Source organism: Necator americanus, chromosome II (assembly GCF_031761385.1).
Source record: "Necator americanus strain Aroian chromosome II, whole genome shotgun sequence".
NCBI lineage: Eukaryota > Metazoa > Nematoda > Chromadorea > Rhabditida > Ancylostomatidae > Necator > Necator americanus.
The window spans coordinates 29,117,461-29,131,609 of NC_087372.1; the positions used below are offsets into that span (position 1 = coordinate 29,117,461).

The 14,149-nt window shown below is 41.1% G+C and overlaps 1 protein-coding gene across 1 annotated transcript; it reads right to left on the minus strand.

Annotated features, from left to right (window-relative positions):
- Positions 1–2,778: 2,778 nt before the first annotated feature.
- RB195_019843 (uncharacterized protein) lies at positions 2,779–12,243 on the minus strand (the record flags this gene model as incomplete). Its single annotated transcript, XM_064187877.1, has 8 exons — positions 2,779–2,893; positions 6,990–7,179; positions 9,626–9,731; positions 9,865–9,954; positions 10,004–10,165; positions 11,914–12,033; positions 12,088–12,165; positions 12,217–12,243. The coding sequence occupies 8 exons, from the start codon at positions 12,241–12,243 to the stop codon at positions 2,779–2,781; spliced, it is 888 nt and encodes a 295-aa protein (XP_064043758.1).
- Between the last annotated feature and the right edge of the window lie 1,906 nt (positions 12,244–14,149).

Below are 14,149 nucleotides of genomic sequence, written 5' to 3' on the forward strand. Positions count from 1 at the left end.
ACAGACGAACCTTTTAGTGGAGTGCTCAGATATGTGTTGAAATTCAAGTCACCCGATCCTCCAGTTAACAATCTTATAAGAAAATCTTTCATTTTTGTACATCTGCTTTCTTTTTTTCAAAGAAAAACCTCTTCTTCTTAAAAACAAGATGCTATCTCTCAAAAAAAGCACGGAAATTCAATGTATCGACGACAGTAAAACAGTGAGATAGATGGCACGAAAATCTTTGGAATGAATCCAGCGAATTTTTTTTTCTTTTTTTTTTTGTTTACGTTTCAGAAATAGAGTTATCTGTAGAAATTATCAAAGTGGCGTAATACTTTGAATGTCGCAAATTTTCCAACGTTTGAACTTAAATTATAGAAAGTACTTTTCTTTTGACGTTCTTAAACATTACCATTCGATTTCACGTGGTGCGGAACCCACAGCGAAAGTTTCGTATTCGGGTTCCGGCTTACGAAAACAACTCTGGCTCAGCTCATCTTTCCTTGATCGTCCGTAAAAACGGGGCGGAAGATACCGTTCTTTCCTACGAAATCAGTTCCAATGCGCTACCGTTTTGCCCGCGCCGGATACACGTGCGAGAGCTCGAGAAAAAAAAACGTGGTCTCCTCGACAGCAATGGACAGGGAAATTAGAGATCCGAACCGTGTACAAGGTGGCACGTTCTAACGTACCTCGTGGGAACCAACGTTGCTGTTTTCCACGTTAGGGGAAGACGGTCAGATCTGAGACAAGCAGAGCCAACACTGGTTTCCGCAATCCACATATAACTCGAAGTCTAGACTTTCAGTGTAGTTTTCGCACCGCGTCAAAATCGTGGTGCCTTCAAAACTAGCGCCGACATTGCGTGAGGCGGCGTGAGACAAATCACCTTCGTTGCGGAACCCGTCTGTACATAGTTCAACGATAACAAAAGGTCAGGAAAATATCTAATCACTGGCGCTTCCTAACACCAAATAGCGATATCTTAAGCGTGATCGCTTTATTTTCCCTGTACATGATGCCGTGATCGCCATCAGATAGATAAGCTGTCCACGTCGAGCCCAAACAGAATTTTATGCGCCTTTATTACCGCTAAAATTTTATTAGAAGCTCTAAACAAATAAATAATTCATGGCAGCGAATTTGAGAAAGAATTGCTCCGGTTTTTAGAAAATGTGCACGTATGTATCGAGTCATGCCACAAATAATGTGGTATTTTATACTTATTATTAATTATTATTTTTTTATGCTATCTTTATTTTTCAAAGTTAAGACAAAAAAACTTCTTCGCGATCTGAGAAGAGATTCGTGTTCGTTTTGTATAATCCTATTCCACTTTTCTGGAATATTTACATTGCCTTCCAAAATTTCTTTATCCACTCACATCAGCGTTTAATTTATTTAATTCTTTATTTAATGTCCCAATAGAAAACATCAGATCAGTGTCTTATCGTTTTCTTCCAGAGAACACAGAAAGTGTTCTGAATTAACAACTTTATCATTTTAAAGTTACTTTACGTTACTGTTGCGAAGGTGTTTGGGCAACGGTACTACTGTACTTTATTTGGTGTGAATGAAGAAGAATAATATGCAAGAAACAAGAATATGAGGAAATAAAAAAAAGAAGAAAAATAGTAGCTTTGCTAAGGGAATGGCTATTGACTCACAACTTACACGCAGAAAGGTGCTAGGTAAAATTCTGTTCAAAAATGCGCAACAAGCAGAACATTTCTGATGGTCTGCGAAAATAATTTTTTCAAAAAAAAAAGGAAAAGAGAAGGAACGAACGCTGGACCAGTTCAATTTTAGTTGATTAGTCCAGGAGTTTGTAATGCCAAGCTACATTGTGAACATTTTCATGATATCATTATTTTTACAGGATTTCTTTCTGACATGCGAATAGGATTTTACTTCTAAAGAATTTTGGACAACACGGTTTGCGTGGGTGTTTGTTCTCGTAGCAAAACAAAAACAACACTTTTGCTAGAAATCAGTTAGAAGTTCATCGAACTCGTCGAACGAGGAGTGGAAGGATTACGATCGCCGTGGTAATAAAGTACATAGTTCCGCAAAAAAAGTTCACGTTCAAGTTCTGTCGGTGGACACAAATAAAAAGTGCAGAACTTTCCCTGAAGCAACACGCATTACAAAGAAATTATTTAAAACTGACAGATAAAACTACTGTTTTCAGCATATGGCAGAAACAACTTAGATCCTTCCATCCAGTTTATAAAAGTAAAGCATATAGACAAAACTTTTTACACATAGAAAATACTAAATGCTGTAAAAAGAACTTTTCTGATCCACTTCGACTGAAATGTTGATTCCCATCCTGAATACTCGTCAACCACGTTCAAATTTTATCAGCTATACAGTAACAATGAGAAATCAAAATTGAAACGTAAAAAAGAAGAAGAGTTGCTAGGGCAGATCCTGGACGGGAATGTTTCTGAGACATATGGCAATGAAAACAAAAAAAGCAGACAAGTACAAAATCACCCTAATCACTGAAATTTCACATGAAAATCAATGCAAGGTGATCACTGTAATATCAGGAGTTGTTTATAGAAGACCGACAGGAACGTGCAGACGAGATGACCAGGGATGCGTGAGAACAATACAGATCGCAAGGGACGCCCATTGTAGGGCGGAGGGTCACCTTTGCCACGTGAATATCATGTGCAGATCTGACGCTAGCTGCGCCATTCAGCCGTAAACAACCATAAATAACACAGTACTGCAGAACATATTTGTATACGTGACAGCTTCCTCTACGGCACAGTTCCGCAGCAGTTACAGTGCAGGTCTAAGACGGTACGTCTCTGCGGTTGATTCTCGTAACGTCGTCAACATACGTAACCATTGACCGTCCGTACATTTCACTTCGCACTGACCTATCACTCGTTTTCTGAAAAATAAGTTTTCGAAAAAATTTCGTGTGCATCTCTCCACTAACGAGAATTTTCTGAAATACTCCTAAGGAATATTGTGATGTAAACTTTTTTTCAAGTATTTCTTTCTCTTGGACCTAGCGAATCGGAAATTGAGGAATCATGGAAGTGTAACAGGCCTTACCTGTAAAGAAATCGAAGGAAGAACATTGCGGTTCTTTAGTAATGAGGTGGAAAACGCATATATTCAAAGGCGGTATCTGCTGCAAATGATTCATGTCGCGGTTCTTCCCGCAATCCACGGAATGCAGTTTTCAGGAATTAGCTCGAAAACGTTAACTTAGCCTACATGTGGATGAATTAGAGGCTTCATAAGCAACCCGAAGAGAAATTCTTTTGTTTCTTCAAATAATAGATTGAAGAAATATTCGTTACCGTTTCTGCAGACCTGAAAGTGCAAAAGAAATTCGAAAGATTAGACAAAATTTCATTTACCATTGGATAGAGGATTTTGTTCAATACGAGGTTCTGATTTTTCAGTTTTTATTTTTTTCTTGCCCTTTCAGATCATCGAATTAGGGTGCAAAGTGAACGAAGCGGAGCATTTTGGACAGACTCTGTTTTTTGCATTTGCAATAGAGACCATTAAGTCGCGATGGCGCTGATAAGGTACATTTTGTGTATGAAAAACATCGAATTAGGTATGACGCACTTCAAAAATAGAAAAAGAGGTGAAAAAAGAAAAACAAGGAAAAAACAAAAGACCTAATGGGACCAGTATGAGGTGTCGAAAAATCCATTGAATTATTATTGAATTGGATGAAGACGTGGTCAACGATCGAACGACACAACAATAGAGAGCATACTATTCATTTATTTATTTAAAACACCGACAGATTGATGTGCCATAGACCAAGGACGAGAGGTAACAGAGTTCGCAAGAATTTCGCCTAAGTTTTATACTTTAGGGTTCGTCTTCCGTGGCACATTGTGTGGTACACTGCTGGGTCATTCCCCTTCTGCAAAACTAGAAAACTTTTTTTCCTCTAGAAAAATTTAAAACATAAAGGATTCTTCTCAATTCGTAACAACTGGTCGAATTGTGCCACTCATTTTAGGCGACAAGATCTAAATTTGAGCCTAAGGGCAAATGGTGATTGGTACCTTCAAGGACTATTTTTTCTTCATACGCAGCAGCAAATCTCAGCTCTATATAATCTCGGCAAAGAGCAAAAAAACAACCTCTGTCGAACTTGCTCCATTATGTCCACCTGACGATATATTTCCATCATAAAAAATTGGAATAAATTAAATTTAAAAGATAATAGCGAAAATAACTTTTTATTAAACTTCAATTTTTTTACAAAAATAAAAAAGTCATAACACTAACATTGTAGAGCGAGAAATTCCTACTCATACGGTGCACAACATTTTGCCGGTGCCTTTTATATTTATATGAATTTCAAAAAGTTTGAGAAATAAAACAGTCACGAACTATTACTAAATCCAATATTTCTTCGGAAAATGTAACCAACAATCCATCTTTATGCGTTTGCGTTCTTTGCGGATTTCGTCCATATTACGGATGTGAAGAGTTGCCCTGTCCGATCAAAGTCAAGAGCTCTGATTTTGAGATTTCAAAGGAATGTCCCAAAAACGACGTCCCAGAAACGATCAAAATTCAAATGGAGTAAAATCGAGTTAGACAAAAAAAAATCCTGTCACAGAATCCTTGACTACTCTCTGACCTTCCAATCATTCCGCCAGAACTCAAAAATTCACGAGATTTTCAATATGAACTTCTCTTGAAGATATTTCTGAGTGCATAAAGGACTTTGTTCCTTGCACACGTGTTCCAGTATATATAAACAGCTGATAGGCGCAGCCGATAGCGGCTACGACCACTACAGCATATCGGGAAAACATGCACTGGAGTGGTTTCCACGTGTTATTCACGTGACTTTGACATGAAGATAATGGAAATGTAGATCACTGCAATTAAAAATCAAGTGTTTTATTTCTACAACGTTACTTTGTTCGGAGGATTACGGAAAAGAAAAAAATGGAAACGACGTAACATGTGGAAGTTCCCACGTCTGTCAACTATCATGGGCACATTTTCAAGCTTTCGTTATGTTAGTTTGTTTAAATACATGAGTCGACTTTGTGGCAATGAGGTTAGAGGAAGCTACCTCTGAATAACTCCTTAAAAAGATTAAGGATAAATAGTCTCTGGCGCATCAATCCACTTGGGATGCTCCAGCGCGTTCTATTGCTATTCAGAATAGTTTTATTAGCGGTCTTGGCTTATACAATGACTTGTAGGGGCTGACTGGTGTAGCAACGCCAAAGCAGTGTTTTTCTCCTCACAGACAAGTTTGGTACCAACTCGTCGACTCTGCAGGAAGAAAAACTTGGTTGGCAGTAGGGCGGCATCGAACCATCGATCATGCGGTCACAACTGAACTCTCACCGACTGTGCTATGGAATAGATAATACGTCAAAATAAGAATAAGTCTTTAACCCGGACGAGTTTCACGTGAACTGCACGCAGAACCAAGACACGTCCCAGCTTGAAGCAAGCATCTCCCACCCCGGTTCACACGGACCACCTTTTTCGACATTTTTTTCGAGAAGTATTGTCGTTTTGTTAACATGAATGCATTATGTTCGACGGGACTTTCATTTCGTGACTATTTTCCTGCTAACACCCTAGTTTTTTGCATGAAATGGATCCGGATAATTATGAAGGTGCTGTTGAGATGAACGAGTTCATTATGACCCCATAGTTGGAAAAAACGATCTTGAGCTTGAGTTAAGAAGGATAGCAGCATGCTGATGGGACTTGTTGACCAAAGTGACCTCAAGTGGGTTCTCGCAGACGTTTTTTTTCGAGAAAAACGATTACTGAAGAAACCGGTAGCTAAGGTTTTCCTCCACCTAATGCTGGAGACTGCATTCCTCAATTCTTGGAAAATTTACAATGGCACAGATGGCAAAACGAAGTTGCACGATTTCAAACAGTTTCCAAAATTGATTCTAAAAGTCTTCCAAAAGATGTGGCCCCTCACTAGCGCTTTTTTAAAGACAGCTTATCACGATTTTGACGTGGTGCGGAACCAACTGCGAAAGCGCAGAGTTCGGGTAGTAGCTATATTACGTTTCTGGACTCGTAATACTTCTGCGTTTTGGATGTGATAATTCCAAACAACTTTAGAAATCCCTTCTTTCCATTTGATACTGAAGAGAACCCAACATCGAAAATCCCCGCAAACGTCGTTTTTAAATTTCAAGACAGTTGTATGTTTGAACTTACAAAAGCGAACTCATAATTTTTGTGAGCCTAAACAGGGAAGGAGTGTTGAAGAGTGACGGCAAAAACTTCCATGTTGATTTCTGTACTGTAATGGCAGATTTCCGCCTTAAAGGCATCACCCCACGAATCTGGCGTGGGATGAATTTTCGTTAGAGTAAACCTATAGCGTTTCGGATATTGTGAATACAGATGAGTTTCTGCTAATCTCTCCCTGCATCACTGTAAAGAGACGGCTTCTGAATGCGGTTCCTTACGGCGTCCCCTACTGCAACGTGCCACACTTGCGCCCCGCCCCCGCCTGCGATTCGTTAGATTTTTTCCGCCACACTACACTCGCCCGCTATAGGTACTCTCTAACGAAAATCCGTACCACGCCGTGGGGCGATGGGGTGATGCCTTTAATGAATTAAGATGAGTCGTGGGGTGATGCCTTTAATTATTGTTATGGCGCAGATACTTAAATTTTCAAAGCCCGCCACAGCGGAATCCCGTTGAACGCTCTAGAAGCCGCCCAAAATCGTATATAAATGAACTGTTTTCACATTCATTGTCACATAAAGCCACGAATATCAAATGAAACTCCAAATATCAAATAAAAATGGAAAATTGGAATCCAGGTAAATATTTGTGGAATGCTTTGAACAATAGTAGCGGAATCCACAATCAGCGTTTACCGCCGTTCCTGTGCTACAATAATGAACGAGGGGATCGGGCAACCCCTAATAAAACATCAGTAGAAACTCAAATATGCGGGAGGACGAGAATGGATGCTAAACAAAATTTGTCATTAAACGCACTTGTTGTTAATTCCCTGCACAACTTGGCATACTATCAACGCCGCAGTCACATCGATCCTCATCAGATCAAACACTAGTTTTTTGGCGAAACTGAATCCTGCCGGGGTCTCGTCCTTAGGTTCCTTAGTTTCGGACTTGTGGATTTCATCGAAACACTCATTTACGAACAGTATTGCTCGAACGTGGATACCTTAAAAATTGTCAATTATTAAAAACGTTTTTAAGTGGCACCAAGTTTATCTCAACTTGTGTGCGTAGTATCCAATATAGATGTAATTTACATGCATAAGCAAGAATTTGTAACAGTACGCACAAAAAGTCCCCGAATTATTTATCTTAATTGCTCCGATGAACCTTCGATTTGGATGAAATTGACTTGTGTGTGTGTATACTCGGGTCAAAATGACATGAAGCACGGACACGGAGTCGGTCGCGTAAGCGGCTGCGCTCGAAGAGGCGCGGTGGAGCGTAGCGGTTGGGACCGTGTAAGGAGTCTCGCTACCGCCACCCATCTCCGAAGTTCCCCACGTTCCCACCTCGATTTTTTTTTTGAGTCTATCAGCAGTTGGAACCGAATTCGGGCCGTCGCAAACTGCAGCGATGGGTGGTGTCAGCAAGGTCTCACCATGTTCCACCGAAGCGCTTCGAGAGAAGCCGCGTGGCGTACGTGCTTCACGTAGTTCTGATCCCACTACGGTTTACAGTAAACATCGGATTTTCCAACGGAATTTTCTGGGAAAGTTACCACGACGATGGTGTGCAACCGGTATAAAACGATTTCACATATCAGCTCCTTCAGCCATAAGTAGTGGTTGGTCATAGACTGCGTTTAAGAATTTTCCTGATCAGGAAGTTTTTTTTTTGCAAATTGGCGATTCATCGCCGGATCTTTCGCTAAAAACGCGAGATGGGTTCACTGTTGATGGACCATCTTTTTTTTCTTTCTAGTTAGTCTAGTTTCTTAAGGCTGCATGACAAAGTATGTTGTTCCGGTGCTCATCTTCTGTGGAAAAGTAGGGAAACCATATTCTCTATACCAAAGTATCTATATTATATACCAAAGTAGGCTCGCTGTCAACATCGCGAACAATGACACCAGGAAGAGGATCGTCAGCATCCCTGAATTCATCGAGATCACCGGAATCATTCACAAGCAAGGAAGCACAAGTTTTCCGTTCGTAAGTTCTGATCGAAGCATGGTGTTACGAAAGTCGTCGTATTGGCCAACGCCAGTTCATAAAAATCTCAACAATGCCGAACTGCGGTCAGACAACCCATTGGCGCAATCCAACCAGATTGATAAGTCAGAGACTTTATCCCTTATCCTTTTTAAAGTACGATGGCCAACTCCTAATTTACCTGGAATGTAACCGAAATGCTCAACGTGTTATTTTAAGCAAGATTGCCTATAGGACCGATGGGACCCAAATGTCTACACATCAGTAACTGCTGGACACATTGGTCTCACAACTGAAATGTGTGTAAAAATCCAGCCTATTTTTGACTAAGTGTAGCTCTTTTTGAAAAAAAAAACTTTTCTTTTGTTGACGCGCAGAAATCGCAAGCAGTGATGATACTGGTGCGTTTTTTAGCTCCCAAAATCCTTCTGCAAAAACCACTGGATTTCTTGGATGTCTAGCAAGACTTTCATATCTACGGGCGAATTTTAAGAATTGGTATATAACTCTGTTAACACAAAAAGACGGCGCTCAGAATACACTTCGCAAACTAAGCTCTTCCTACTGATGTAAACGCATACCAACCTCAGAAAATCGTATTCACACCAAAATTAAATTCAGGAACAGTATATAAAATATTTGCAGAACATCCTTGATGTTGAGTAAAGAACATTTCAATGTCCCCCTGAGGCTGGAAACTATGATGCCTGCAGCCGCCGCTGAAGATACATGGTGTACCAGTCTGACATGTCACGAACTCTGCGGATGTGAGCTACAATGCCCGCCTCCGCCGATCAATAGGACGACAGTGGATGGTTCGATTTAGTAGATAATAACGAAGGATCCTGCTGCGACAATGGCTATAACGCAACCCTAGTCATGCACATTGATACGAGAAAGAATGTAGAAATACTTCAAAAGAAACCGCCATGAAGAGCTTGTCGGCACCACTGCCCTATCCACAGGTGCGATAGGGAGGAGCCGGACCCTCCTCAGGTGAAGGGGTCTGGCTCATGAGGTGTGGCTCAAATGTTGAGGGTCCCTTCGTCAACAGTTCAAAAGTGAAAAGGGTTGAAGTACTGGCTCCGACTATCGCATGTTTGGCCCTATCGGCTATGCTCTGACGGCAACAGTCCACCTACAGTAGGGTCAAAACGACTTGGGGCTCGGTGCAGTAACGTGAGCAGCTGCGCTCAAAGCGGTGAAGCTGGCGGTTGCGATGGAGGTGGGACCTCCGCGGAGGTCAACGATGAATGGTGCCTTCAGAAGTCTCTCCTCGATCCTAACCGCTAGGCCCCACAGCATAACTGGATCATTTCGAGTTTCATTTCATTTTAACTACACCGTATATCGTCAGCGTGGTAAAAAAAAAGTGCATCCCCTTCCAATAAAAGTGTATTGGGAGCACTTATCACAAAACACAATGTTTCAGGGAAAACGAAATGAAGCTCTACAAACCTGTTGCATCAGGATCTACTCGCAAATTAGTTGCTTTGCAGTTCGTGAGCAGCAGCCTTTGCGCTGTTGGTAGATACGTTACTGACAACTCGAGTTCTCCCAGATCCTATCAGATATGCAGTAATTATTCAATAATAATGGTACGGCTTTAACAAATTGAAAATTGTGTTTTTTTAACATTAACAAGCTGCAAGTATGACTGACGACCAAGGGACCGATCAGAAGACCAGATAACGTACCGGTGTTGAAATTGTCATAGGAAGTTCAAACTCTCGAAATCGTTCAATCGGATTTGTATCGATCCAATAGTCACATTCCGCTATAATGACCTAAACATCAGCATGAACATGAAGTAAGCATAATTCGCAATCGACATACCTCATAATCGTCTTTGCCTACATCACAGAACTGAATCCTCATCAGAGTACTATGAAAGAGCTGTTTGGGAACGTGACAGGAGAAGAACTCGTTGAAAATAGTTGTGATGCAACGAGGAACCGCCAACGTCCGGTATGATTTCGGTCCTTGTGAAAGTATTTCCTGGAAAAGAAAGCAAATTTTCACTGGTATTTCAGTTTATTGTTGCTACAATTCGTTTAGGGTTTTTTTTTTCTTTTCAAAACCGCTCTACCGCGATAGTAGGAGGTCATCATCAATTCTGGAAAGTCGATGAGAGGATATCGGGACCTTCTTCATTCAGAAACAATAAATTGCTAGGATGACGTTGTCTTGATGAAGGCGTTGAGCTCCGTAAGGCTCTACAGTTCCAACAGCACAAATAACACACACACACCACATATAGTCGGGTCAGAACGAACATGAAGCACGCTGGAGTCGCTTAAAGGCATCACCCCACGAATCTGAGGTGGTACGGATTTCACATGGAGTGTTCGTATACGGCATAGTAGATTATGGAGAGGAGGTAGTTCCGTCCATTTCTTGCTAATTGCCGTAAAAAACGGTTCGGAAGATGCGGCGCGTGCACAAGGCTGGCGCGCTCCAATCGAACTCGTAGAAAATAGCGTGCCGGAACACTCGAAGCCGTATCTTCCGAGTCGTTTTTACGCTAATTAGGAAGAAATGGACGGAATCGCCCTTCTCTCCATAACCTACGACTCCGTATACGAATACTCCACCTGAAATCCGTACCCCTCAGATTCGTGCAGTGATGCCTTTAAGCAGTTGCACTCGAAGCGGTGCTGTGAAGCGTAGCGGTTAGGATCGATGATGATCCCAGCTCGATTCGTACCGCTATCTCCACCGCGCTGCTTCGAACACTACCGCTTACGCAACTGCACCGTGCCTGATGTCCTCTTGACTCTGCTCTACGCATACGTCCAGGAATCGTTGCCGATCCGAAAAGTGAGTAATGTAACTTTGAGGCAATCAAGTATGAACAGCAGAAAAATGGCTCTGTCGCTTCGCTCTATTCGTAACTTCTTGCCTCATTGATCTTCGCCAACCTACTGTTGACGTCCAACAAAGCGCTGGTATCTGTACAGCTTATCATGGACTTGAGATCTGCGGCTAGGAAGTAGAAATGCGGCTCGGTGTGGGAACCATTTCTTCGTAGCGTATATTACTTCGAAATAAAACTTTGCTGCTATATTTTGGAAAGCATCAAAGTGATTTTTTTTGTGAAACACTTTGTGTCCAAAGCATATTTTGGATGCGGAGTCGGCAAGTTGAGACGAAAAAGGTGATTTTCTGGTGGAAGATGTTTTCTTGGAACTTACACATTCACCCACTCAAAACTTTCCTCTATACGATTCTTCTAATTTCAAAAACTTTTATAGAATAATTCAAACATGAAGGTACTTATTTTTTGAACGATATCAAATCAAATTGCACCCCCGATTATGGTGACCACAAAACTAGGAAAGGTAATAATAATCACTTATATTATTGAGCATAACATTGGCTTCGCCTCAGGCTTCCATACTTATTACCGATTGAGCTGAATTTCCTCTCTGATTTCGGAATTTCCTGATTTTCCTGGTTTGTAAGCTTTGTAAGATTTTTCTGTAACAAACGAACTTTCAAAAATTACAGGCGTCAGCTGACTAGAGTATAGCTCGTAAATTATTCTGGATTCAGATTTTTGGAAATCGAAGGGGTCGATGAGGAGAAAAAATCGTCTTCCTTAATAGACTTGGTACTAAGGCACTTCGTTCCCTTCAAGATCTTTTGCGTCATAATGATTTTTGAAAGTGGGTTCCTTCAAGACAGCTAATATTTCCTTCAAAAACGGTAGCTTTTAGAACCAAACAGATCTTTTTACAGTTTACCTCCCAACTGATCGATCGCTTCGTCCCCATCCATGTTTTTCTGGACAACCCTTCAGCGACATGCATCACGGCTCTTGAGTATTTCATTTTGATCGACGGAACAAAGGGAGCATTCGAAACCTCAAAGAAATTATTTGTGAGTTATGCAGGTGAGTATAGATCGGTCATACTTACCCTCCTTATATAAAAGTTAAACGTTTCTTCAGCCTCGATGTACTCGAAAGCGATGGTTACGGTAGGGATTTTCGGTTCCTATAAACCCATTGCAGTTTTTTCCGGTTTAGAAAATAAGCGGCAACTCACATCATCAGCATCCTCGAAATCAGCCATCGGCGGCGCGATTGATGGAATTCAAGTACGGGACGACGTGGATGATTCTGGTTCATATGTGCGATCAATAGTAGTGCCGAATTGGTCACTGCTATATGTACATTCAGCTGCACCGCGATGCAGCCATCAGAAAAGGCCTGGAATCGACCAGCCACCATTTTCGGACTCGTTCTATTCTCTGGGGTTCTTGTTTAGCGAAACACGACCTACTAAAATGACTCCTTAATTCCCCATGAGTTCTGCCCCAGATTTACAGATGACTTTGCATCATTTACAAATGTTGTTCTTGTTAAAATTCGCTCTTAATGACTAAAACTGGAAAAAAGTGGACAGAGTTGGTTGTCAGCGAGGAAGATGCTGTTTTACATTGTTAAAGTAAGCATGCCTTGCTTGTTTTAGTGTTCTAATCATTTCTTAGAATTTCAATAATATACATTATACCTAGCAAAAACCCGGACTATAGCACCATACATATATGTTTTCTTAAACTGTAACTGAACATTTGCACATTTATACTTATGATTATCATATTTATGATTTTATGGTCTACCCATCACGAGGTGAAAATTTGGGTTTTTTTGTGACCCATATGTACACATGCGTACACGCATAAAAAATGGACGAATCAACTTACTCGAATGATTCTATCGTTTACTAATGTATTTTTAGAAGAACTGTTTGGTCGACTTGTTCGAGAAGCCGAATAGATCGAAATTTCATTTTTTTTTCCTTATTTTCTTGTTCTTTTTGCATTTTCCTATCTTTAATAATTTTTCACTTTTTTATCGATACGATTTACAGTACACTATCTACCTTGGATGCCAATAAAATGATTATTCAAACAACCTCCAGAATTAATCGTGCACTATTTTATTTGAGCAGAACCAAGATAGTTATCTTTATTCTGAGTAACGGCGGTCATCGCTTTCTTCAGAGCTTGGAAAATCGAAAACACATGCACTCTATTCTCTCAAACGCCTCGTCACACCACAATATATGAATGAGCAAAGAGATTGCTCAACGTCCGAGTAGCCGATTACAATAGTGCTCACCTTTATAGCCGTTAAGCTGGGTTGTTAGCGGACCACCGGTTGCGAGCGCCGCTAATAGTAACTAGTAACGATGCCCCATGCATGTCATTAGTCATTAAGAGCGAATTTTAACGGGAACAACATTAGTAAGTGTTGCAAAGTCATCTGTAAATGCATCCGAACCAAAACCCGCACAGGTGATATTGATACATTGATACGGGCCTGCTCGCTGGTCACAGCGATGCATTCTTGCTTAGGATTCATTGTTGGACTTTTGGCTGTTATATAGAATGCCTCCAATGTTTTCCGAACTAAAACGTCGGCGCCAAGATAGTGGCCGCTATGTTGAAATGAGTGTTTCCAGGACACTGTCTGCGAAGAGGACCTGAGAAGGTCAACGATTTTGATTTCACGAGCCCATCTAGATGCTTTCTGGTCCGAGTGCATATTGCTCTTCTTATTCTGCCAATTTACTCAGCCCCACATAACCTACAGGCGATCAGATAGATAACTCCCGACAATTCTCTTGCCTTCCATTCGGATATACGACTCAGTTCGGTGTCTCGCAAAGTCTGTCATTAGCACGATTACGGACAAGCTGCTACTTCAGGTTCGCAGGTGGTCTGTCCACTACTCTGATTAAGTCTTGTAGGTCCGCTGCATTCCCCATATCCCAAAAGAAAGGGAAGCAGTAAGAGGCTTTTCCCACCTCTTCTGCTATGTGGCCCCAGCGCTCTTTTGTATGGTTCCGTTTTGAATGGGAATCCTTTACTGGGTACCTATCAGACTGAGCAAAGTGGATAGCCATGTTGTAGAGGCAATGCGCACTTGAACCTCAGATAAAACCGTCGTAGCTCTCTTAAACATGTTTTCAA